General features: G+C 38.6%; 1 protein-coding gene across 1 annotated transcript in view; it reads right to left on the reverse strand.

Annotated features, from left to right (window-relative positions):
- Gas41 (YEATS domain-containing protein 4 Gas41) overlaps positions 1 to 26,642 on the reverse strand; it is a 60,408-nt gene that overhangs the window by 14,555 nt on the left and 19,211 nt on the right. The window contains exon 3 of the mRNA XM_067155897.2: positions 2,750 to 2,930. Within this exon, the coding sequence (XP_067011998.1) occupies positions 2,750 to 2,930 (181 nt within the window). The remainder of the gene's footprint in view (positions 1 to 2,749; positions 2,931 to 26,642) is intronic.

A 26,642-nucleotide genomic window follows, 5' to 3' on the forward strand; every position in this document is an offset into this window, starting at 1 on the left:
CCCTCAGTAAAAAGTTTTAGTGTAAAAAGTGGTTTGCCTTCTCGGGCATTGCTCTTAATTGACAATGATCCATCACACCCAGCAGTGACTGAATTAACTTGCGGTGAAATAAGAGCAATTTTTTTTGCCTCCTAATGTTACCAACCACCTAATCGATACTTAATTAATAATACTTTATTACTTTATACTTTATTAATAAATTAATCGATACTTTATTAATAAAGTATCGATTAGGTGGTTATTTTACTAACTTCTTGATCATATTCATTGATACGGTCATGAAATGGACAACTTGTAATCCTAATGTTACGTCGATATTGCAGTCAATGGACCAGGGCGTTCTGCAGAACGTAAAACTTGTGTAGAAATGAAAACTTCTCAGATAGGTGATTGAGAATGACAGTTCACTTATTATTCTTCAAAAACTGAAGAACCTGAATGTAAAGGACAGGGTTTACTGGGCAGCAGAGGCATGGGAGGGTGTTAGTGAGCAATTCATAAGGAAAACGTGGAATAAATTGTGGCCGAGTCTCGCATTCATCGAGAGTCCAGTGGAAGCGTTGCAAATGTCAAACATCTCTTCAACACGTACTGCATGTACGTAACACGACCTAATACGTTGAAAGTCTATTTCTATTACAATGCGGTCGTGAAAATTCAATACTCCTTGAAATCATTCAACAACTTCCTGGGTGTGAGGAAGCCAATGAAAATGACATTAGCGAGTGGATGGAAGCTGACTGTCATCAATTACAAACAGACCAAGAAATTGTAGCTATGGTGGAGAAAGAATCTGGAGTTGACGACGAAGAAGACCAAAATGAACAACTAGTATCACATTCAGATGCTGTGGCTGCCTTAGAACTTGCCAAACACTACGTTGAGCAACACTCTGCTGCTACGCCCACTGATGTGATGTTTATGGGACACTGGTTTAACACTGCATCTTCGAGTAGGTTCCAGTCACTACGGCAAAAGAAACTAACAGACTTTGTAAAGATAAACGACCAGTGATTGATGGTTTATGATGTGTAATTATGTTTACATTAAGTTATTCTAGTAGAATATGACTAATAAAATGCAAGTAAATCTTCATTCTATAATATGTTCTTTCATTTCAATAAGGAGAAGTTTTTTTTAAATTGAATATTTCAATTTGGATTAACCGGACTTTTGGATTAACGGGACTATAGTGTGGTTTCATATAACTCAGTGTTTCCTGCAGTAACTCAATGCAAGTCCATTGTCAAACAACAGCGGGAAAGCAATTTATGCTTATAAACAAGTGCCAACTGACCATTTACGTTAGACTGTGTATTTAATTAGTATGTGTCCTCAATATTTGTCAAATTTCAAAATACAAACCTGAGTGGCTTCCATACTGCATGAGAATTTCTTTGTTCGTTTGTACAAGTATATATATATATATATATATATATATATATATATATATATATATATATATAAAATAAATTGGTGTACTATCCTGATAATAAACTCATTTTTGTGTACAGGAAAGCATGATATTTTTAAATAATTCAAAACTTTTCACAATCATTACTTTCCCTAGCCAAGAAGAAAATTAAAAACCATTCAAATATGGCAATCTCCAATGTGTTAACAGTGAAGAAATAAATACATTTTCTTGTGAAATATATACATAGTCTGCTCAAAAACTAGCCAAACTTTGAAAATAATTCTTTAGAAAGCTTACAGAAGCCGAGCCTATAAACATATCACTGTTTTGACTCACTGAAGATTGATCTCTTCAACTGATGAAATCTCTGTCCTTCCAGTTTAGAGTTAGATCAGGTCACTTCAGTTGTCATGGTGGACGCTGGTCTCCCACAGATAATACCAGACATTCACGGAGCATAACAAAGAGACCATGCGTTGCAGAAATTGATTCCCATAGGAAATCTGAAATACTTGTCCCGAATGAGTGAATTTATTATACCAATATAATTGGTCCATTATTGGACATTATAAATTTTCCAGCTAACTCATTCATGTTGCCAACTGATGAGCTCAAATTAGCACAATGGGCAAAATGCTGACAACAGGAATGAGTTAGCTGGAAAATTTATAATGTCCAATAACGGACCAATTATGCCTTTGCTGGCGGGACCTAGTGTTTACAGTGCACTATGTCTTCTGGTATGGGCTAGAACAATCTTGTTACTTTCATTGATCTGTCTCAGCTTTATCCATGGCTTTGACAAAATGAAAGTGACTGAGGTATGAGTGATGCTAGTAATGCCATTCCTTCTGCAGCCAGTCCCTGCTATGAATGGTGTGAAAATATTGCTCATAGGGTTGGTTGGTGCATGCATTTCAGTGGGCTTGGCAGACTGATATGTAATAGCAACTGGCTCGGTGAGGAAAGCAACGGGAAACTACCTCACTCCTCATTTCCCTCGTACGCCTCTTCAGTGATGCCTAGGCCATCTATGACAGCTGATGGCGGAGCTGTTGAGGATCCAACCAGCCTTCGGGCTGAGGACTAAACATACACACAACGGACCAATTATAGAGGTATTATAAAGAAACCGTGTTCGACCTGACCCACCATGCACAACCTTCTGGCTCCAGTTTGAAATGAAGCTAATGTTGATATGACAATCATAACTCGTACTCTATACAATTTCAAACTAACAGAAGATGAGGGATAACTAACTGCTTTACAAAAGCAATAGTTTTTGAACAGGCCTTGTATTTTAACCTATCGCTACAATTATGAACTACTTACAGTCTGTTTCATGTTTCCATGGTCCAATGGTGAGAGGCCGAGTATTTGTTAATAAATTCTGCATCAGCGGTGAGGGATCTTGAAAGATGATCTCTTCATAATATTCGGTGACGAGAGGCTTTTTGCTAGGGACAGCGTCAATGCCAGTCTGGAAGAGCTTGAGGATGTGATACAACGTTACCTGCAAGAGAGGGTGCAGGATGCACAATACTTATAACACGGAGAAGACTATGGCACAACAGTAAAATGGTAGCTTTTACAGCTCGACATGATGGAGGGTTACAGGTTCCAATAACTTTTCACACAATAAGTCAACAGTCCAACAACACCAAAGAACCAACCACTAACAAGAATCGCAGCATGATTCAACAGCCCCAATTCAACCATCACATCAATATAATATTCTTCAACAATGTAAGTTTCACAATCAACGTTAAAATTTGTCATTTGGATGAAGAAAATAACAACAACTATTCAACAATCTGTTTTAAGATATCAACTCAATTACAAAACATCCAATTTGAGGCAACGAATATCATCACCCTCTTCGCGCCAAATCACACCAACGTAGCGAGTGACGGCCCATTATTATTGCGGCAAACTCACATGGTTGACTCACAACAAATTAGCCCAACTACAAGTATCTGTTGAACACAATCTCGCCGGGCTAAATTATAATCAAACTGTATGAACTGTTGACTAATCTCTTACAAAGGTTTCGAGGAATACACACCAACATCAAATAACGACATTGGCTCAGTAATTAGAATGCTTTTCCTTCCCATTTTATATTTAACACTGAACCTATTTTATACCTTTGCTACTATGTATTAACTTGTCAATTTACTTCTACATCATTGACTACGGCTTCAAGCTATCAATCACGTTACTTCTAATCAAATGACACCTCCTTCTTTAAGTGAAACTACTCAGGAATTTATCATTGTATTAGAGTTTTAATTATAAATGATGAAATATTTCCAAGGTCTGTAATAACATGGTCAGCTCCCAATGTGGATCGTAGTATTCCATGTCGCTTTACTCTGCCATCTAGTAGGCCTAGAGGAAAATGGAACATAAAAACTGATGAGCAGGCAACCAGATGGCGTCAAATTAAAACTGCTGATTGTGTGACTTCCCCTCTCGGAGAACAACCATCAAACGAGAAATGCAACCAAGCAAGCAAAGGGCGCCAATCTTTAAGTTGAGGACTTAAAGATAAAATTTATAATCAAGCTTGGACAGACTCTTATCACAGGGGTGGGGTGATAGTGCACTAATCATTAAGCAGGAGAATTAAAAATCAAAAGGCTAATTAAGGCAGATTGATTAAAATGAACTAGAAAAATACTATTTATTATATTTAATATAAATGACGACGGTTTAACGAGAACTGAATTAAAAATAGAAAATGAATTTAACAAAAAATTGAATGACTCTACTTCGCGAAAACTTGCAATATCTTGCAAAGTCTTGTTCTGCTGGTCCTGGGAAAGCTTCCATCCTTGTAGCGGGAACATCATCGGTCGTCTTTGAGATCTCTTCATCTGCAGCTAAGTACCATTCCTGCCTTGCCAATTGCACCTCCCACTAATTGGAAAATGACTTCAAAACTAACACTCCCTATTATGCTTTATCCCATATATTGGAGATAAGCCCTAAGTCATAGTTAGAAGAACCACCTTGGGTTATATGGAGAGGATACTCAATTAAGAATCCTTCCAACTTTACTGAAAATGTTCTCTGAAGTTTCATTTCTATCTAGATTAAAACTATCTATTGACTTAGACTGGTTCAAACCGGTCTTGTAGCCGTGCTGTACGTAATTCCTGATGAGAGTGGCTCTACACCCCTCATTCAGAATTTCTAAGTATCGAGACGAAGAATCAAGTAGAAGATCAATAAGAAAATCACGTAGAAGATGTAGAATAACTCGTAGAAGTCCAGTAGAAGATCATAAGATCATAAGATGAAGCCACGAGCTCCAACACGCCCTTTTATAACCTTCTCTCGCGCTAATTACAGGTCGCTACACGTGGTCCAATCAGATGACACGTCTCTCCCCACTCCAGATATTAGAGTTGACGGGCCATAACCAAGATATCAACTGTTCTTCTATTCGTCCTTTCACTCAGTATCCATGGCAACATGACGCTCCTTTGAAAATATAGGCGGTGAACAGTTTGAATAATTCTGGTCGAAATACGGTAGCTTACGTTACCACGCTTGAACACGTGCTCGCTTTTCTCAGAACTTGATGTCTAAATTTGTCATTCCTTCTTCCTTGGTGATGTGGCAAGATAGAGGAAATCTACTGCAAGTTAATTTTAACCGACTGTCGCAAGAATCTAAGTGAATATTAGGATATTCAGCCCTCGTTTATAAGTCGTAGTTACAAAGTAATGAAATGATAATGAGCAAATGATTAAACATGAATTATAATACAATTACATACCAAGATAAATATCATGACGTCAAATTCCTGAATTAATTACACATAATAAAATTAATATAATTACACTGTAACGTCTGGAACGTTACATACGCCCCCATGAGTTCTTAACAAATATCATATGAGTTGAGAACTCACACACTTACTCCCACATTGACTTGAAATACCTCTATTACCTGCCCATAACGAGCGACATTATTTTCATACAATTAATTATATCTCACTCTTTCCATATCTCTCTTAGACTGCTTACCATTGCGACTGTCTGTTATTTCAGTTCATCTTGAGGTTTAGATACAAAATTATGCCCAACATAAGCAACTTTCCATTTTGTAAAAAACAAGATTACCCTAGAGAATATAACATAATATATATACAATTCAGATTACAAACTCTGCCGAGTGTCTATTTGTCCTTTTTACTTTCCATCTTTCCGACATTCTTTGCTAGATAGCAGTAACACGTTCTCTTCCAATCTCTTACATTAAAACCATGGAAAACAAATGATACACACAATTTACACTTTTATCACTCTTTCGAATGTTTCAACCTTATCTTGAAGCAGGATGCAATACACTTCACACAAATACACACGTAATTTTAAGCTCACGGTAAAATTATTGCAAGTTAGAAATGCACATATGGGAAAATTAATTATTTGCCGTCGTCAGCTTTAATTAGCCTTCTGTAACATCTCAGAAAACAAATATATATACAATTTCATGGCCTCACATACGGAAAACAGATGATCTATCGTCAATGAACGAGCGTAACTCTACCGCCACACAAACACCTTCCTTGTTTACAAACACAACTAGGAAATACCACCACAATTGAGACGTAAACACATACCGCTCGTAGTCTGACATAACAGGTAGCAACTTCCCCGAGTTACTGACCTATATCTCACAATCCGGTTCAGCCACCTCACACGACAGGTATCTCCGTAAACTACTAATGTTATATGAACCATTCATTACGCTCTCGCCATCCGCTAACTTGTAAACACAGGGTCCTAGTTTTCTATGTACTTTATAAGGGCCTTGATATAAAAGAAAAAATTTCTTTGTTACCTTATCCTCACTATTTGACAACATGGGAACTCTCACCAAAACCATATCACCTACCTCAAAGTTATCAAGTACCTTACGTTTCTGCTGTCTTTTACGTTTATCTCCAGATTTAATCAGGTTCTCCCGTGCCAGTCGGACGTAAAATTCAGCATTACGAGGTGGTTCCTCAGGCAAACCTAACACTCTCACTAGTTCATTCTGAGGCTTACAACCAAAATGAACTTGTGACGGCGTCAATCTAGTGCTTTCATGTTGAACTGCATTGATCCATGTCTCTATGCGGGATAAATGAGCCACCCAGGCTGTATGCTTATCGAACACTAAGCATCTAAACATGCGAGATAACTCTTTCATAACGCGCTCACACATATTACCCTGAGGGTATCTAATGGATGAATGAACCTGTGTAATACCTAGCTCTCTAATTATGGACTTCCATTTTCTCGAAATAAATTGCGGTCCACTGTCTGATAATATTCTAAGAGGAGTACCTAATTCAGGGATATACTTCTCTTTGATTATACGACTACAAGATTTTCCAGTGGCTTTTCTCATACCGTATAATCTGACCAATTTCGAGAAAGCATCAATAATGACTAAAATATATTGGAAGCCAAACTGTCCCTTAACCACAGGTCCAAATAAATCAGTACACACCAAGTCACCAGGTCTTTCTGAGATTACTGCCTGACGAGGTCCTTCTAAATAGCGGTTAGGAACTTTGCTACGCTGACACAGATCGCAAGTGGAAAGAATTTTTCTTATATCTCTTCCCATCTTGTCCCATATAAAATTCTGTCGGATCTCATACAGAACTTTATTAGCTCCAAAATGTCCTAATTCCTTGTGGATAAACCAAATCAATTCCTCACGTAGCGCTTTGGGTACACAAATCCCCCAGAGATCCTCGCCACATTTCCTGGCTAGAAACCCGTTAACCAGTTTGTACGTGTGCCTACCATGCGACACAGTGAGCTGCTCTCCTCCCTGAAGTACAGACAAAGGTTCCCGACATTCTTCGTCTACCGACTGTTCAACCAATAGGTTACGTAGTCTATTTAGAGCAGTTTCATTTTCCTTAGACAGACATGTACATATAATAATGCCCTCACGTGGCTCTAGAAGGCTACCTTCTTCGCACAACTTCGGATCACGTGACAATAAATCAGCAAGGACATTATTCTTTCCCTTAATGTGAGTTACCTTAAAATCATACTCTTGTAGGGCGAGTATCCATCTACTAACTCTGTTAGATGATAATTTACACTTGGATACAAAAGAAAGAGCATGATGATCCGTCCTAATTTCAAATTCGGTACCTAAAACATACATCCTAAATTTACTCAGGGAGTATACGATAGCTAGGAATTCAAGTTCCGTGATAGTATAACGCTTTTCAGCAGCACTTAAACCTCTGGAAGCTAAAGACACAATCCCTAAATTACCATCATCATCTACTTGACATAGTGCACCAGCGATACCACAGTGAGATGCGTCCGTCAGCAACACATACTTCCTATCGGGCATGGGGTATCTCAAAACAACCGCCTGCCTGAATCCTTCTTTTAATTTTAGGAAAGCTCTATCATGATCTTGTGTCCATTCCCACTTACTGCCAGCTTTCAATAGTTCTCTAAATGGCTCTAGTAAGTTACCAAATCTCACTACAAATCGTCTGAAAAAATTACATACACCAATATACGATCTGAGCTCCTTAATATTTCTAGGTGTCGTAGTATTCAATATTTTTTCAATTCTTGTGCTCTCAGGCGTCACTCCCATTGCCGATACACGGTGCCCCAAAAAAGTCACCTCTCGTCTACTGAAAACACATTTGTCAAGTTTCAGAGTAAAACCAGCATACTCTAATTTAGAAAAAACCCTCTCCAAGTGGTCCAAGTGCTCTTCAAAGGTACTAGATCCTATAACCAAATCATCGATATAAATAGTAGCATAATCTCCAGTATCATCTCCCAAGGCAATACTAAGTGCGCGAATAAGAGCTGCCGAACTCATACGGGTCCCAAAAGGAACACGCCTAAATTGGTACAAACTATGCTTATAGCTGAAAGCAGTAAGAGGCCTGTCTTCTGATCTTAAAGGTATCTGCCAAAAACTACTCCTAAGATCTAACGTAGAAAACCAACTCTTACCCTGAAAATTCTGTATCAACTCTTCAATGGTTTGTGATCTCAACTGATCAGCACCAATACGTCTGTTCATCTCCCTGCCATCAATACACAAACGTATTGATCCATCAGACTTAGGCACGACAATTAAGGGATTAACATATTGACTGTTTGATAATTCAATCACATCGTCTGCTAACATAGCTTGAATTTGATCCTCTACGGCTTTTGCATATTTGTGTGGTATCGGATACCGCGGTCCGCTGAATGGAGTCTTATCCAGCACAGAAAAAGAATGTTCATACAGATGGGTAACACCAGGTTTCTCGGAGAAAATCTCCACGTGTTCACATAACACTTCAAATAACTTGTCCTTCTGGATTTCATTTAACTCATTTCTACTTACGGCTTCTTTCAAGCCACATCTTTTATCCTCATTAATCCACAACTGACACAACTTCAGGCCCTCACTAGCCTCTTCATTTACTTTAGAAACCTCTCTCATTCTCCACACTGTACTAACTTCCGTTTTCCTCTGAATTTCCTCCTCAAACTTGACCTTAATATCCTCATTATTCCACCTCAAATTTAGCACTAGATCATTGTAATTTAACTGAGCCAATTTTAACGTTAACCAGTCAGATCCCAAGATAAGATCAAATATCAAATGCGGAATTACCAAACATATCTGAACGCTAATAAAATTATTAATACAGATCGGGACAGCTACTTGTTTACAAATTTGCTTAGACCTCTTTCCAACAGCCGTAATGATGAAAGTAGACTTAACAGGCATTTCCTCCAACTGAATACCCTGTTTCACTAATGACTCATACCACTGAGAACTAATACATGATATTTGGCTACCAGAATCAATCAAAACTTTAACCCACGCCCCCCAAACTTTCAATTTAACAACGGGATTGACTACTTTATTACTTGAATCTCCATTATTCTGCTCGGTTTCATACAACAAATCGTCTCTAACATCTAGGTCATATGGTAACACTTTCATGGCAAGACACTTCGCTACCTTCGTACTAGGCTGGAATTCTGACCTAACATTACAGCCTCTAGTTAGTTTAAAGGTTCCCTTTGTGTATTGACGTTGGACTCATTAGTACATTGCTCTGGCCTCCGTTGGGGATTTCCTGTCCTATATTCAGGTGCTCCGCTCCTGCTGTTCTGCTGAGGTCTGAACTGATTGCGAGCTTCGTGATTCTGTGTTCTACCGTTATGTCTCATTCCGTTGTGATGACTAAAGTTCTGAATATTCTCCATTCTACTCCTAAGGTTACCTAACGCATCAAAACTGCCTAGTAGGTTCTCCATCTCCTGAATAGTACCAACTTTTTGCATGCAGGCCGCTTCTCTCACCCTGTCCGGAAAATGTCTCAAAAGTAGTCTTACTACATCAGACCCCTCGGTTATACCATCTAAGTTCTGACAAATCATGACATGTGCCAGGAAGTACTCGGTCATAGTAACTCCCTCGTGCTGTTTGTACCTCCCAAATACCACCCTTTCTCTCTCCCGAGCTTGTATCGCTTCATTCCAGAATTTCTCTCTAAACTTATTTCTGAATTCTTTCAGGTTCGTCATCGTCTGCCTATATACCATGAACCAAGACCGAGTTTCTCCTACAAAAGCATGGTCAATATTTTCCATAACGTCTTCCCAGTCCATAGACCCTTCCTCTAGACGCTTTTCAAATCGTTTTTCAATCATCTTAAGGAAATCTAGCGGGTTCGTTTGTTTCCCATTAAATTTAGGTAGTTCAATTTCCCTAATGTAGTTATTTCCTAGACATTGCCTTCCCGTGAAAACCTGTTTATCCTTTGCCACCTGTTTTAACTGATTTTCTGCTTTCTCCATCCGGCATTCTACATCTTTGTCTCTCCTATCAATTTCTCTCTCCAAATTAACCTGCTTCTCTTTCAATGTTCTAATTTCAATCTTATTCTCTTCAGCTATCGCAAACCTTTCTTCACTTGCCCGGGTCTCATCTTCTATTCTAAGCTTTACCGTATCAATCTCTTGTTGTACGTGGTCTTTAAATATCCGTATTTCCCCTCTTTGAGTCTCAACTCTCTTATCAATACTAGTGACCTGCCTCATTACTTCCTCCCTAGTAGAGTTGTTTTCCTTCCCTATTAATTCCAGGAATTCACTTCTCTGTTCCGCAAACTTTTCTTCTACCTCTTTCCCTTGTCGTACATATTCACTTTTCTGGTCCTCTAATCGCTTATTAAAATGTTCATTTTTTACCACCAGATCGCGTAACTGCCTACTGTGTTCGTCCATTCTCCGATTCGCTTCCTCCTCATTTTCCCTCATCTCCCTACTTAATTCAGCTTTAGTTTGCTCTAACTGTTCTTTAAGTTCATATTTAATATTCTCAATTTTAGTGTTAGTTTGTTCTAATTCACTTTTAAGCTCAGATTTAGTTTGTTCTAATTCACTTTTTATTTCAGTTTTACTGTCCTCTATCTTACTTAACATTAACTGCATCATTCCCATTAACTGATCATTATTATTACTTTCATTGTTAGTATTTACTTCCGCTTCGCCCCCCATCCTACTATCATCTGACTCCATACTGACTTCTTTCTGCTTGCCTTCACTCTCCATACTACTTACACTTCTATCTTCAATTTCCTCTCCTAGACTACACAACTCTTCCTCTGAACTCAATACATTATTGCCTTTTATCGCCCGTCCACTGCGCAACATCCTCTCCTCTTTCGTCTGATCAGCCATGACCCTTCCCACAATCAAACACTCCTAATGAAACGTGGATATCCAAATTTTGCCCATAATACTAATTCTGATATCGTTACCGTTATTAACTGCTCCGTACTTAATGATTTTCTCGCCACACGTTGGAGCGGCATTTATGTGACTTCCCCTCTCGGAGAACAACCATCAAACGAGAAATGCAACCAAGCAAGCAAAGGGCGCCAATCTTTAAGTTGAGGACTTAAAGATAAAATTTATAATCAAGCTTGGACAGACTCTTATCACAGGGGTGGGGTGATAGTGCACTAATCATTAAGCAGGAGAATTAAAAATCAAAAGGCTAATTAAGGCAGATTGATTAAAATGAACTAGAAAAATACTATTTATTATATTTAATATAAATGACGACGGTTTAACGAGAACTGAATTAAAAATAGAAAATGAATTTAACAAAAAATTGAATGACTCTACTTCGCGAAAACTTGCAATATCTTGCAAAGTCTTGTTCTGCTGGTCCTGGGAAAGCTTCCATCCTTGTAGCGGGAACATCATCGGTCGTCTTTGAGATCTCTTCATCTGCAGCTAAGTACCATTCCTGCCTTGCCAATTGCACCTCCCACTAATTGGAAAATGACTTCAAAACTAACACTCCCTATTATGCTTTATCCCATATATTGGAGATAAGCCCTAAGTCATAGTTAGAAGAACCACCTTGGGTTATATGGAGAGGATACTCAATTAAGAATCCTTCCAACTTTACTGAAAATGTTCTCTGAAGTTTCATTTCTATCTAGATTAAAACTATCTATTGACTTAGACTGGTTCAAACCGGTCTTGTAGCCGTGCTGTACGTAATTCCTGATGAGAGTGGCTCTACACCCCTCATTCAGAATTTCTAAGTATCGAGACGAAGAATCAAGTAGAAGATCAATAAGAAAATCACGTAGAAGATGTAGAATAACTCGTAGAAGTCCAGTAGAAGATCATAAGATCATAAGATGAAGCCACGAGCTCCAACACGCCCTTTTATAACCTTCTCTCGCGCTAATTACAGGTCGCTACACGTGGTCCAATCAGATGACACGTCTCTCCCCACTCCAGATATTAGAGTTGACGGGCCATAACCAAGATATCAACTGTTCTTCTATTCGTCCTTTCACTCAGTATCCATGGCAACATGACGCTCCTTTGAAAATATAGGCGGTGAACAGTTTGAATAATTCTGGTCGAAATACGGTAGCTTACGTTACCACGCTTGAACACGTGCTCGCTTTTCTCAGAACTTGATGTCTAAATTTGTCATTCCTTCTTCCTCGGTGATGTGGCAAGATAGAGGAAATCTACTGCAAGTTAATTTTAACCGACTGTCGCAAGAATCTAAGTGAATATTAGGATATTCAGCCCTCGTTTATAAGTCGTAGTTACAAAGTAATGAAATGATAATGAGCAAATGATTAAACATGAATTATAATACAATTACATACCAAGATAAATATCATGACGTCAAATTCCTGAATTAATTACACATAATAAAATTAATATAATTACACTGTAACGTCTGGAACGTTACAATTGTACGACATAATCCGTATTGATATAGATGTTGATTCCCATAGGGAATCTGAAATATTTGTCCTGAATGAGTAAATTTATAATACCAATATAAATGGTCCGTTATTGGACATTATAAATTTTCCAACTAACTCATTCTTGGTTGCCAGCGTTTCGCCCTCGTGTGCTAGGGTGGGCTCATCAGTTGGTACCTAGCACACCTACCAATACGCTGGATAGTGCATACCGTGGAGGCCACTGCGTAGGCTACTGAAGCCACCGGCAGTGCCAATGCACTAAGAGACTTTGTCTCATTATCAAAAATTGATGCCTGCTTGGCCATCAGATGATATAGATGTTGATTCCCATAGGGAAATATTTCAGATTCCCTATGGGAATCAACATCTATATCATCTGATGGCCAAGCAGGCATCAATTTTTGATAATGAGACAAAGTCTCTTAGTGCATTGGCACTGCCGGTGGCTTCAGTAGCCTACGCAGTGGCCTCCACGGTATGCACTATCCAGCGTATTGGTAGGTGTGCTAGGTACCAACTGATGAGCCCACCCTAGCACACGAGGGCGAAACGCTGGCAACCAAGAATGAGTTAGTTGGAAAATTTATAATGTCCAATAACGGACCATTTATATTACAAATATTTCAGATTCCCTATGGGAATCAACATCTATATCATCTGATGGCCAAGCAGGCATCAATTTTTGATAATGAGACAAAGTCTCTTAGTGCATTGGCACTGCCGGTGGCTTCAGTAGCCTACGCAGTGGCCTCCACGGTATGCACTATCCAGCGTATTGGTAGGTGTGCTAGGTACCAACTGATGAGCCCACCCTAGCACACGAGGGCGAAACGCTGGCAACCAAGAATGAGTTAGTTGGAAAATTTATAATGTCCAATAACGGACCATTTATATTGGTATTATAATCCGTATTGACAAACATTCACGTTAATAAGAAATTAAAATGAAGGTCCACCTTAATTAATCCTTTGAAAATACAGTAAGTTTCTCTCATCGGCTGGCCGGCAGGTGCGCCCGGCTTATCCGCCTCCTGTTGATTCATCACGTCCTGTTACACAGCACAGCGACAGCATGGGAATGCCACACTTCGCAGTTCTGGTCTGTCCTTAGAACGTGCATTAAGTGCTGATCTGTCGCTCCAACTGTTCACGAGTTGTGAAGTGTTACTTCGGGGAAATATTCTCATAATGCTTCCACATGTGAACATGACAGTGGAAAGGGTATTTTCGGTATGTACGATAATTATATGAATGCAGAGTCTTGCAGAGAAGTTGTTAGGCGATTTGTAACACTATTTTCAGTTGTATGTCCTCCACATAGAGAGCCTTCTTATAAATGATTATTTGCCCCAATTTGTCCTCTTGAATTCCAACTTTATCTTCATATTGTGATCTTTCCTACTTTTAAAGACACCACTCAAACTTATTCATCTACTGATAGTACACGAACTGCATCCACGTGATCATGATAACCGGGTACGTTTTTGTAACTGCATGTTGCGAAACGTTCATGATGAAATAACTGACCCACGCTTAATATTTTCTCTGATGGAAGTATGGGTATGTTTCAATGCAGAATAACAGATATTGGAGTACAGAAAACCCCCATCACATATACAAAATTCCTCTACATGACGAACGGATCGGAGTATGGTGCACAGTGAATGGATACAGAATTACAGGACCTATCTTTCTTCAGGGCACAATAATCCCAATATATGCCAAATATCCAATCTGTTTAAAAAACACAACTTCAAAATTTCTTTCTAAACACAAAATACCAATCAAGGCATGTTCCTAAATCACAACAGCATCAACTCCAACAACTATGGATCCAGGATTTATAAACTCACCTGTGTCCAATGCCTTGTTTCATACATCAGGCAAACAGGAAGAAGCTTTTCAACAAGATACTTACAACACTTTAATGCATACAAACACCATCAATTTTCGGTAATGAGCATCCATATGAAAGAAACAGGACATGCCTACACAACCACAGAACAAGATTTAACCATACTAAAGAGAACAAAAGAAAAGGCAGATTGATGAACGAATTTGAAAACATTTACATTTTCATAGACCCATTTTCAACCAAAACCATAATTTAAATGATATCACAGAGGCTGAAAATCCTCTCTATGACCAGATCCCATACTTATTCAAAATACTGACATTAAAGGAAACATGTTCCAAAATATCAACAAATCTACACACATAAAAGTTCCGCCCACAGACAGACCTCCGACAACAGCCAATGCCCCTTCCTCCCACCCCTCCCCGCAACATATACAAATAACACACGAGGCACACGGCATTTGCCACTACCAGTCGGACAGGAAGCATCACAGGAGCAAGCCACCTGCAACAGAAGTGAGGGGGTGAGTAAGTTTAGTTCCCCCATTTCATACTTTATTTCATAAATTTCACAACTAAGACACCTTGTCTCATTACTAGACTCTCCATCCACCACTCTAAACCCTTTAATGAGCAATAAGGTCCAACTACAACAGGAAAAAAAAACAATCTTGAGAAGTCCCCTCTTCCGACCCACATAACAGCAGGCAGACTGGTTTTACTGAATTTAAATCACCACGAGGCCGGGCTGAGTGGCTCAGACGGTATTTGAAGGTGCTCAAATACTTCAGCCTTGCGTCTGTAGATTTACTGGCACGTAGAAGAACTCCTGCGGAACTAAATTCCGGCACCTCTGAAAACCATAAAAGTAGTCAGTGGGACGTAAAGCAAATAACATTATTAATCACCACAAGGCAACAAAGAAGAAAAATAGTCACAGAATGGACCACATCAACTACATCCCATGAAACCACAACTGAATGTTTATCGCAAAACAAACATTAGAAAAAAGGTGACAAGGAATATAATGATTTTTTGATCCCACAACACGCTGGACATTATAGACCGAGCAATTCTTGCAAGCCCAACGTCCTTTAAAGTAACATTGGATTGAACCAGTATATAATTGAATTTTTTAAAGTGTAACAATCATACCAAGGATGTTTCTATTAGATGTGCAGTATGTGTAAGCATAACTTTTAAGACCAAGAGCAATTCATGTTAACCTAACTATTTTCAGTATTTCTATCATAAACAAAGCCTAGGATCCTAGCAAACAATTTTGATCTTAGATATTAGGAACAGCAGCTGAAGACGCCTAAAAAGAAGGTGAAACATGCCTGCTTAAGACAAAGTAATGATATAACAACATTTATGTAAAAAATAAAGTCATATAAGAAACATTCTTTCAGAAAAGCAGGTGGAGGCGGAATCTCTCACTTCCTGCTTCCGAACAGCTGTGGAGGTGGGAGAGGTCATGCCAGATTGACTGGCTGTAGAGGCGCAACTCAATTGTACAGTATACTCTCAGTCTGCGACAGTCCATTGCAGTTCTGGTGTTGGAAGCTGCATGTCTCATGCTAGGTGTGCGGCAGTGATTGCCTCTGTGATCATAGCCTGTGGGTCATTCCATGGCACCTTACACAACGTCATACCCACGGCTGTTCTTTTAAAAGTTGTCCAACACCGATGGGATGCAGGTTAGGGTAAAGTGGAAGCTTCTAGTCTCGACCTGTACATTGCCAACAGATGCCTTCCTGAGACCCAGACCTGCATCTGTGATTGGGCAGGCATATTTACGACTACCACAGCCAACTCTGAATGGGGAAGGCCCTAGAAAACGTGGCCTAAACAACAGTAGTCACTCTAAAACCTGTCTGGGAAACCAGACTCGGAGGGTTACCCCAACTTGCAGTCAAAATCATCAAAGAAATAAATCTATGATCATAACTATTGGTGCATAGAATGTCAGAACATTGCTAAACAATAACAGACCAGAAAAAAGGACAGCTCTCATCAGCCATCAGCTGAACACACTCAACATAGATATTGTCGCCCAGAGTGAAACTAGTTTTGCGGGAGAAGGAAAAGTCATGACGCTTCAACAGACTGCACCATCCTCTGGAAAAGGAAGGAGGAAGATGAATGTTGCATCCATGCTGTTGGTTTTGCAGCAAGGACAAAAGTGGTGAATGATCACCGACTCGCTCGCATCATGACTCGCGACTCTCTGCATACCTCTTGCAGGAGGCAGACACATGCTCCCACTCTTAAGGATGACAAGGATTCTACCAGCAACTGAACACAGTCCTTACCAAAGTGCCTGCTACTGACAAGTTTGTACCACTTCAATGCCTGAGTGGGGAGGGTCAACCTCTTATGGGAAAAATTCATGGGTAAAAATAGAGTTGGGAACTGCAATGCTCTTTATTATCAATACCCAATTACTTCAAGACCAAATGGCTTCACGCAAGCTCCAAACACTGACATAAAACGGATTATGTTAACACTCGACAGTACATAAAGAATGATGTCCTAATCAGGAAAAGAGCCTGGAAGACTGATGACTGCTTTACAGACAATAAACTTCTTATCAGTCGATTCAGGATTTCCATCCATAAAAAGCCACAAACCCATTTCTTGAATCCATCAAAGAACCCGTCTAAGCTTCAAATCTGTATACTGTATATAAATGGAAGCCAGTTTGGAGCGATCTATAATAGTCGTAAATTAAAGAGACACTTCGAGGCATCTTAGAAACTTGAAACAGACTACTAGAGTAGCTGATGACCTCAGGAATCCTAGAAGAATCAAAAATTCCCCAAAGTATCCAAGGGGGCCAGGCAAGGGGGTTTTGAAACTTTGAGCTCAACATAAGAACACAAGAATTTCTTTCACACAGTGAAAGCAATGACCTATAGTTTTCTTAATGTCCTAATTTTTTACCTCCTCACCAAATCAACCTGATGGACACAATCTGCCAGATGAGCTAGAAAACTGAAATTCTACTAGAGGCAATTAGTTTGTAACTGATGGAAGAATTCCAAGGTGTTCAAACATCTGACATTTTACCCCCAAAATATATTGAAATATGGAGGCAATTTTAATGATGGTGCAGACCTCCATTTTGAGGTAAAAGGTGGCTAAACGGTAAGTCATATCACAACGTGTATATAACACAATCGCACCTGGCATAAATTTGTTCCAATGTCTTTTAGTCAAATCTCAATCTCTTATTCATTAGATAGAGCTGCATTTCTTGATTTTAGGTAAATTTTGTACATTTTAAATGTATATTTTATAGTTTGACACATATTTAAGAAAGATAGAATAATCAAATTCGGCAAACATACTGTACTGCCACGACCAGTGGCCATACGCGAGCCACATAACTGTGCAAAAGCTAAAGCAATGTGTAAAAACTGTACCTACATTTCACCCTATTCAAAGTTTCCAACTTAAACAAAGGAGATACAAGAAAATTCCATAGGACCAACCATGCAGACTGCTAAAAAGGCATCTCATGGTGCAATCCGTTTGGCAATATCATGTAACATTTAGGAGCAATGAACTTCGAAATGAAGATCTGCAGTTACAAACATGCATATACTTTTGTATATCTATCTATATTTATTGAAGACAATTTGTAGTGATCTAGAAGGGGGTAGGGTGGGCGGTCTGGCATTATAATCAAAACTCCCCAAATCAATAGCGACTATCGGTAGGAGAGGGGTTTGCAATTCTAATCAAAACTCCTCTCATCGACTGTGACAGAGTAGGAAAGGAAGGCCTGTATATTAGCAGAAATTCCCCAATTCCACTGTAGCTGGCATTAGTTAAAGGGGCCTACTACTGTAATGAAAAATCCCCTTCCTATTTGACTGGCAGTGGGCAAAGTGGCCTGGTATTAAAATTGAAACTCCCCAGCTCAACTGTGATTGGCAATAGGAAAGATGACCTGCTGTTATGAGTACTCCAAACTCGACTGTGACTGGCAGTAAGAAAGTGTACCCCTAATTATAATGAAGACACCCCAACTCGATTGTGACTGGGAATATGCAAGGAATTCTGCCATTACAATCAAAATTCCCAATCTTGATTGTGATTGGCAGTAGGCACGTGTGCCAGCCATTATAATCAAAACTCCCCTACTCGATTGTGCCTGGCATTGGGAGGAGGCTGTCATTAATATGAAAACACCACAACTCTATTCTGACTGGCTGTTATAGTAGAAACTCCAGACTGTATTGCATTATCATCAAAATTCCCCAACTCGCACCTTACATGGGAAACAATGTATGGAGAGCTCCCAGTGGTGTTTCTCAGATAATGCTAAGAGCCATGCAATTTAATAAAATCATACTCACTGGGTGTACAGTAATTTGCATAGAAATCTGTATACATTGTAGAATACCGTATTGAAGCATATGTATATTCGCTAGGTTGTTGCCACAGAATACCAAAACACTGTTCTAAAAGAATTATCTCAAAACCAATCAACACAAAACATCTAGGATGTGAATGCACTATGCTTCAAAATATCATTACAGAATCTAGACAAAAAGTCATTGCCTTTGAGGAAAGGAAGAGTCAGGATGATAACGAACAACGCTAAATGAGATGCTTAACTCAAGACAACAGATGTCAGTCTGAAATCAGGGAAATAAAGAACAACTGGCGGCACCTTTCATGCAGGACTGAAGGAGCTGTCCGCTGCTGATTATACCACCATTCTTACAGATAGCCAGGACATCATGAAACAATGGAAAAAACAATCCTGAACCATAGGTCTGCTGCTGCTGAACACGTTCCCCAACAATGGATGGCCAATTTTCCAAACTTACCACGGCTCTCAGCAGTTTGAAAGCTCCAGGACCAGTGGAGGCTCACCTCTATCCAGTTCCACTAACTTGGGAAACTTAGCTTGTTCCTGCTAATATGAAAAACTCCAGCATTATTACAATCTTCAAGAAAGGCATTCACAGTATCTGTGGCAACTGCAGGCTATATCCCTGCTCTTAATAGCAGAATTTTTTTTTGCTAGGATCTTACTGAATCGACTTCCAAGTAGTTTCTGAGAGTATCTCGGTGTGACTCTTGTGGTACAGTTGACAAGACAACTGCAGGGAAAGTGCACAGACAGCTCTGTGTTCTAAGACCTTGAAACGGCCTCCGATTAGTGATGGGTCGTTCATGAACGAACTGACTCTTTTGAACGACTCTTGTAAGAGTCCCTCCTAGCTCCTCGAGAGCTAGTTATTCAATTACGAGTTGACTCTTGTATGAGCTAACTCCCTCCTTGCTCCTTCAGAGCTAGTATGAGCCGACTCTTATCAACTGCGAATCCAGAAAGAGCTAGCTCGTCACATCGACTCTCGTTCATTTCTGGCCAATACCATGCTTCAGATAATCACGTAACGTACAGAAACCGCTTTCGTCCAGCCTCTTCCCACACTCAGTCAGTCAGTCAGTCAGTCAGTCAGTCAGTCAGTCAGTCAGTCAGTCAGTCAGTCAGTCAGTCCGTCCCTCTTTGAGTCAGTCAGTGCACTGAGTGCAGTGGTTGTGGTGTCTGGTGTGTCTGTTAGGTACGTTATTTGTGCCATACTTCTGGCAACTTGCTGAAACAATAAAATGAAATAAACAATATGTTATAGAGCAATACTTACCAGTTCATTTCCTGTATGCACCCATAATTTATGAAGGATGTACTGTAGATCCAGTAGGTTTAAGAGCAAATAAACTACACCAAGTTCAGGTTAACCATCCTCAACTAAAACACGAACAACAGTCACTATCCAGAATACTGAATATACCACCCGGCAAGTAAAAATGGCGTAGTTTTATTCTGTCTGAAATAATTAAGAAATACTCTGACAAATCCTCACCTGTTTCGTACTTATGAATCAACATATTCCCAAAATTATTCGGTTTTACGGCACAGTGGATAAAATTTTATACCGTAGTTTTAAATCGAATGAAGGGAAATAGAAAATAATGCTAATTTTGGCTTTAAAATATAGGCTAAATAACTCATGACAAAGTGTATACCGCAGTATATTTTCAAATAATTATTTATTTACATGTAGTCGTGTAAGGAGCCCGACTCCTTAACTGGATGGTCAGCATCGAGGCCTTCGGTGCAGAGGGCCCCGGATTTGATTCTTGGCCAAGTTGGGGATCTTTATCTCTCCTGATTAATTCTTCTGGCTCGGGAACGGGTGTTTGTGTTTGTCCCAACAATCTCCTTTTCATATTCAGACAACACACCACACTACCAACCACCACAGAAACACGCAATATTGATTACATCCCTCCGCATAAGGTTAACGTCAGGAAGGGCATCCGGCCGTAAAACAGGGCCAGCCAGGCTGAGTGGCTCAGACGCTTGAGGCGCTGGTCTACTGACCCGAACTTGGCAGGTTCGATCCTGGCTTAGTCCGGTAGTATTTGAAGGTGCTGAAATACGTTAGCCTTGTGTCAGTAGATTTACTGTCACGTAAAAGAACTCCTGCGGGGCTAAATTCCGGCCCCTCAGCGTCCCCGAAAACCGTAAAAGTAGTTATTTGTTATAAAACAGGGCCAAATCCACATGTGCGAAACAGTTCGCAGCCATCACCCCACAAGTGTGGGAAAAGCGGTAGAAGAAATAGTGTAATCATGTAAGGAGTGCTAATATATCGAACATATACTGTGTAATTGTTCTTGAAAAAAAAAATAGAAGAGAGTGTAACATACTGTACACGAAAAAAGGAAAAAAGGTACTGTGCGTACCGTACTAAGAGATTTTATACAGGGTGATATGTACATTTGTGCTGATCGCATTTAATCAGTTATGTTTCCTACGCTGCATTATTGAAAGAAAGAATCTGTTGTTCCAACGCGAGCGAAAAACTTTCTGTAGCTCCAGTCGATAGAGGATCTTCTGATGACATCTGTTGAGTGAAATGTAAACTACGTGAACAGGAATAGAGACTCGTCTTAATAGATTGCCGGGATCGAACGTAAGTAATGCCAATATCTCAACCATACGTCCTATGCGGTGCATTCCATCTTGCAAGACATCATTTTAAGAAGAATGGAACTTAGGCAAAGTAATATTAGGTGTCATCCATTAACACTGTATATTTGTGATACGTTTCTTCGTTACTGTATATAAAGATTTAACATTGGATGAATTGCCAATGTTGCCAGCAGTGTATGTATCATTTGTTTTATTTCCAGAGGAGTAGCGTTCAAAACTGGACATTGTGTTGCCATCTGTTGTGCGAAAAGTGAACTATCTCGCGCTATCTCGTTCCTACAAATAAAAACGGAAGTCATGAGCAATCTAGAAAATGTAAAATAACACTTTTTTGGGTTATCATGAATAAATAACTCAGCCTTAGTATAAACTATAGCAACTTACATCGCATTACATTTTTAAATAATTATTTATTAACGTGTAAGTAGTGCCAATATCTCAAAAATATGTCTCGTTACGGTGCATTCAGTCTTGAAAGACATCATTTTAAGAAGAATGGAACTTAGGTAAAGTGATATTAATGTCATCCATTAACACTGTATATTTGTGATACATTTCTTCGTTACTGTATATAAAGCTTTATCGTTAAATTAATTGCCAATGTTGCCAGTAGTGCATATATTAGTTGTCATTTGTTTTATTTCAAGAGTAGCATTCTAAACTGGACATTGTGTTGCCGTCTGGTGTGGGAAGTGTAAACTATTTGCGCTATCTCGTTCGTTCCCGAAAGTTATACAGAGCGGCCGGAAGTCATGAAGAGCGACTGGAAGTCATAAAGAGCCATCTGCCCTATACCAGAAGAACGAATGAACGAATAAAACTGGAGGCGGAGAGCGCCAACTTCCTCAGCTCGCTCCAACCTACCCGCTCTCAAGAGTCGACTCTTTTGAACGACTCTCAGTTAGAAGTGGGAGCGAATGAGCTAGCTCCCACAAAAGAGCTAGTTCGACCCATCACTACCTCCAATACCGTACCTTGAAATGCTATGCAGGTGCCATAGCAGAATATCTCAGAAGAATTTCCAATCGCAAACAGGCTCAAGCAAGGATATGTACTTGCACCTACACTTTTTTCCCTGTGCCTGACAGCCATGCCGGTATGCAGGACAGGGGTTGAGTGGGTTGGGCATTTCAACCAGGTCAGACCTCACTCTAAAAGATTAACCTGTTCGTGAAATGCTGGCAACTAGGAATGAGTTAGCTGGAAAATTTATAATGTCCAATAATGGACCAACTATATTGGTATTACATACCAAATAGTGGAGCATATATCGGACTCATCTGACTCTATTACATGCCAACCAGGCTAATAAAAACAAGTATCAAAACCTTAAAACTAAAATTAGCAAGATCTCAGGGGATATTCAGTTCCTAAAAGAATGTGTAAGATCCAATTTAGTGCCCAAGTTTTTAAAATCAACTCAAAGGAAAAACAATCCGAAACATAAATCTCAAGACATTCAAAATAAAATCAACAACATTTGGCTCAAAAATGAAATAAAACTACTGTAGCGCGAACATTAGATTATCGCGCAATCGTTATCACCTCTAGAATGGAATTCTCTTCAACAACACATTTCATATCAAATACAGATTACAGAGAACAAGAAACAAGAAACTCTAAATCGCAAATTAACATATTTAAAAGAAGAAAAAGCAAAATCGCTAAATTGGAACAGTAGTATAAAAATATCCCCCTCGACTACAATCAATCTATCTGACATAACTTTTTCAGACAAAGAAACACAATTGTTCAACCAAGGCCCAACCCACACAAAGCAGAAGATACAATCACCACAATAGCTGAAGCTGAAGCAAACATAAATAAACAAATTCCAACAGACAAACAGAATGATGTAAAATATGAAATTAAAAAGAAATTGCCTGCTCTTGTAAAAGAAATTTCTAACAAAAATAACTCTACCTCACAAAAACAGATCCTAGAACTAAGAAAAAAAGTTGACACTAATAACATCATAGTAACTAAAGCCGATAAAGGCAATACTATAGTCTTAATGAAAAAACAGCATTACGTCCGTAAAACAGAGGAGTTCTTGTCTAATGAAACTTACACAATAATCCCAAAGGATCCCACTACAAAAACTCAACGTAACCTAAAAACACTTTTTAAAAACTCTCCATTGTTATTTAATGAACATGAATACCGAAGTCTCATTAATATGAACCCCAAACTACCCACCGTCAGATCATTACCGAAGGTGCAAATAAAGGATGTTCCCATTCGACCGATCATAAACAGCCAAAATAGCCCGACATATAAAACTTCACAACTCCTCCAAAAATTTCTCAAAAACATTTTAAATTCCATAACAAACACCCTAAAAATTCAATAGAATTATGTTAAACCCTTAAAAAATTTAACTTAAAACCTAATCACATAATGTGCTCTTTCGATGTCACTAACATGTATTCAAACATTCCCACTAAAAAAAACTATAGAAATAATAAAAAACAATTTTTCCAAACACAGCAGTTTAAGCAAAATAGAAATAGAAGAACTCTTAAAAGTACTAAACTTTGTCTTACAAAACAACTACTTCACTTTCAACGATAAAATATACAAACAAGAAGGCCCGGCCATGGGAGACCCTTTATTCCGGAATCCTTGCTGAAATTTATATGGATAACCTCGAAAACAACAAAATAATACAAAACATCAGTGGACTAAATCTATGGCTACGCTATGTCAACAACACGCTAGTAATAATTGACAAATATCTCAACAACAGTGAAAACATATTAACTTATTTAAATAAGCTGGACAACATGAAATTCACTAAAGAGGATGAGAACCACAACTCTATTAATTTTCTTGACATCACAATAACAAGAACTTTCAATAAGTTTGATTTTCAAATTTACAGAAAGCCCTCATTCACAACTACAACTATTGAACAAAGTTCCCTACATCCACAATCACACAAACAGTCCTCTTTTTACAGTATGGTGTACAGAGCTCTAAAAATTCCCCTTTCAACCATCAATTTAAAAAAAGAAATAAATACAATAAAAGAAATAGCTTCTTTCAATGGATATAACCCCTCCATCATAGACAAACTCTATCTGGACATTATCCTTGTAACCAAAAACTAAAAATACTTGTTTCTATATTTTGAAGGGAATCCCAAACACCAATATTTAGGTCTGTAATATCTTCAGTTTCTGAGATATAAGTATTCACTCTAAAAGGCATTCAATCCATTTTTCACCCCTTTTCACGCCTGCTATTGGGATTTTCCAAAAACAAAAAAAAAATAAGTGTTTCTTTATTTTTAATGAAGATTCTAAATACCAATTTTTACATCAGTAAACTTTAAAAGTTTTGAGATATAGATGCACTCGTTTTAAAAATTCACCCCCGATTTTACCCTCCAATTAATTGGATTATCTAAAAACAAAAAATACGTGTTTCTTTATTTTTAAAAGCGCTCAATAGTACCAATTTTCAGGTCTGTAATATCTTCAGTTTCTGAGATACAAGTACCGGTATCCTGATAAAAGGCATTCAACCCCTTTTTCGCCCTTTTTCACCCCTCCTATTGGGATTTTCTGAAAACAAAAAAATACGTGTTTCCTTATTTTTAAAGAAGATTCTAAATACCAATTTTCACATCTATAAACGTTTAAAGTTTTGAGATATAGATACACTTAATTTAAAATTTCACCCCCCTTTTCACCCCCTTACCGAAGGAATATCCAAAAATCCTCTCTTAGCGAGCACCTACATCATAATATGAATATATTCCCAAAATTTCATTTCTTTATGTCCAGTAGTTTTGGCTCGGCGATGATGAATCAGTCAGTCAGTCAGTCAGTCAGTCAGTCAGTCAGTCAGTCAGTCAGTCAGGACAAGCTATTTTATATATATATAGATTATAATAAGTTGGGTCCTTACCATTCCTTACCACCCTTAAAGGCACAATCCTTTTTTCGCATTCCTCAACAACTTCTTTAAACCCATACCAGAGTCTGTTTACATTTTTATTTACCGTTTTCCACCGATCATAGTTACTTTTTAGAAACTGCCTCATGCCTGCTTTATCAGCCATATGGTACTGCCTAATAGTCCTACTTTTAAGACCTTCCTTTCTATCACATTTATTTTTAACTACGACAAAAATAGCTTCATGATCACTAATACCATCTATTACTTCAGTTTCCCTATAGAGCTCATCTGGTTTTATCAGCACCACATCCAGGATATTTTTCCCTCTGGTTGGTTCCATCACTTTCTGAATCAGCTATCCTTCCTATATTAACTTATTTGCCATTTGTTGGTCATGCTTCCTGCCGTTCGCATTTCCTTCCCAATTGACATCTGGCAAATTCAGATCTCCCGCTGCAATCACATTTCTTTCCATGTCGTTTCCCACATAGCCGACTATCCTATCAAATAATTCGGAATCTGCGTCAGTGCTACCCTTTCCCGGTCTGTACACTCCAAATATATCAAGTTGCCTATTATCTTTAGAAATGAGCCTTACACCTAGAATTTCATGTGTCTCATCTTTAACTTTTTCGTAGCTTACAAATTCTTCTTTCACCAGAATGAATACTCCCCTTCCCACCATTCCTATCCTATCTCTACGATACACATTCCAGTGATGGTTATGAATTTCATGTTTTTGGTCCGTATTGAACAATATATAAGTAATAATAATAACTTAAATGTTTCCACCTTTTCAATACAATATATTCACAAGATTACAAAATTATACGGTACTAGTTTCGACCCATCTAGGGGTCATCATCAGCCAATGCTCCAATACGGCTGATGATGACCCCTAGATGGGTCGAAACTAGTACCGTATAATTTTGTAATCTTGTGAATATATTGTATTGAAAAGGTGGAAACATTTAAGTTATTATTATTACACATTCCAGTGCCGTGAGAAAATTTCTGCAACCATTATATCATTTCTCAGCCATGATTCAACTCCTATTACAGTATCTGGTAAATATATATCTATTAAATTACTTAATTCTTTTCCTTTCTTTACAATACTTCTACAGT

The sequence above is a fragment of the Anabrus simplex genome, chromosome 11 (genome assembly GCF_040414725.1).
Source record: "Anabrus simplex isolate iqAnaSimp1 chromosome 11, ASM4041472v1, whole genome shotgun sequence".
NCBI classification, from domain to species: domain Eukaryota; kingdom Metazoa; phylum Arthropoda; class Insecta; order Orthoptera; family Tettigoniidae; genus Anabrus; species Anabrus simplex.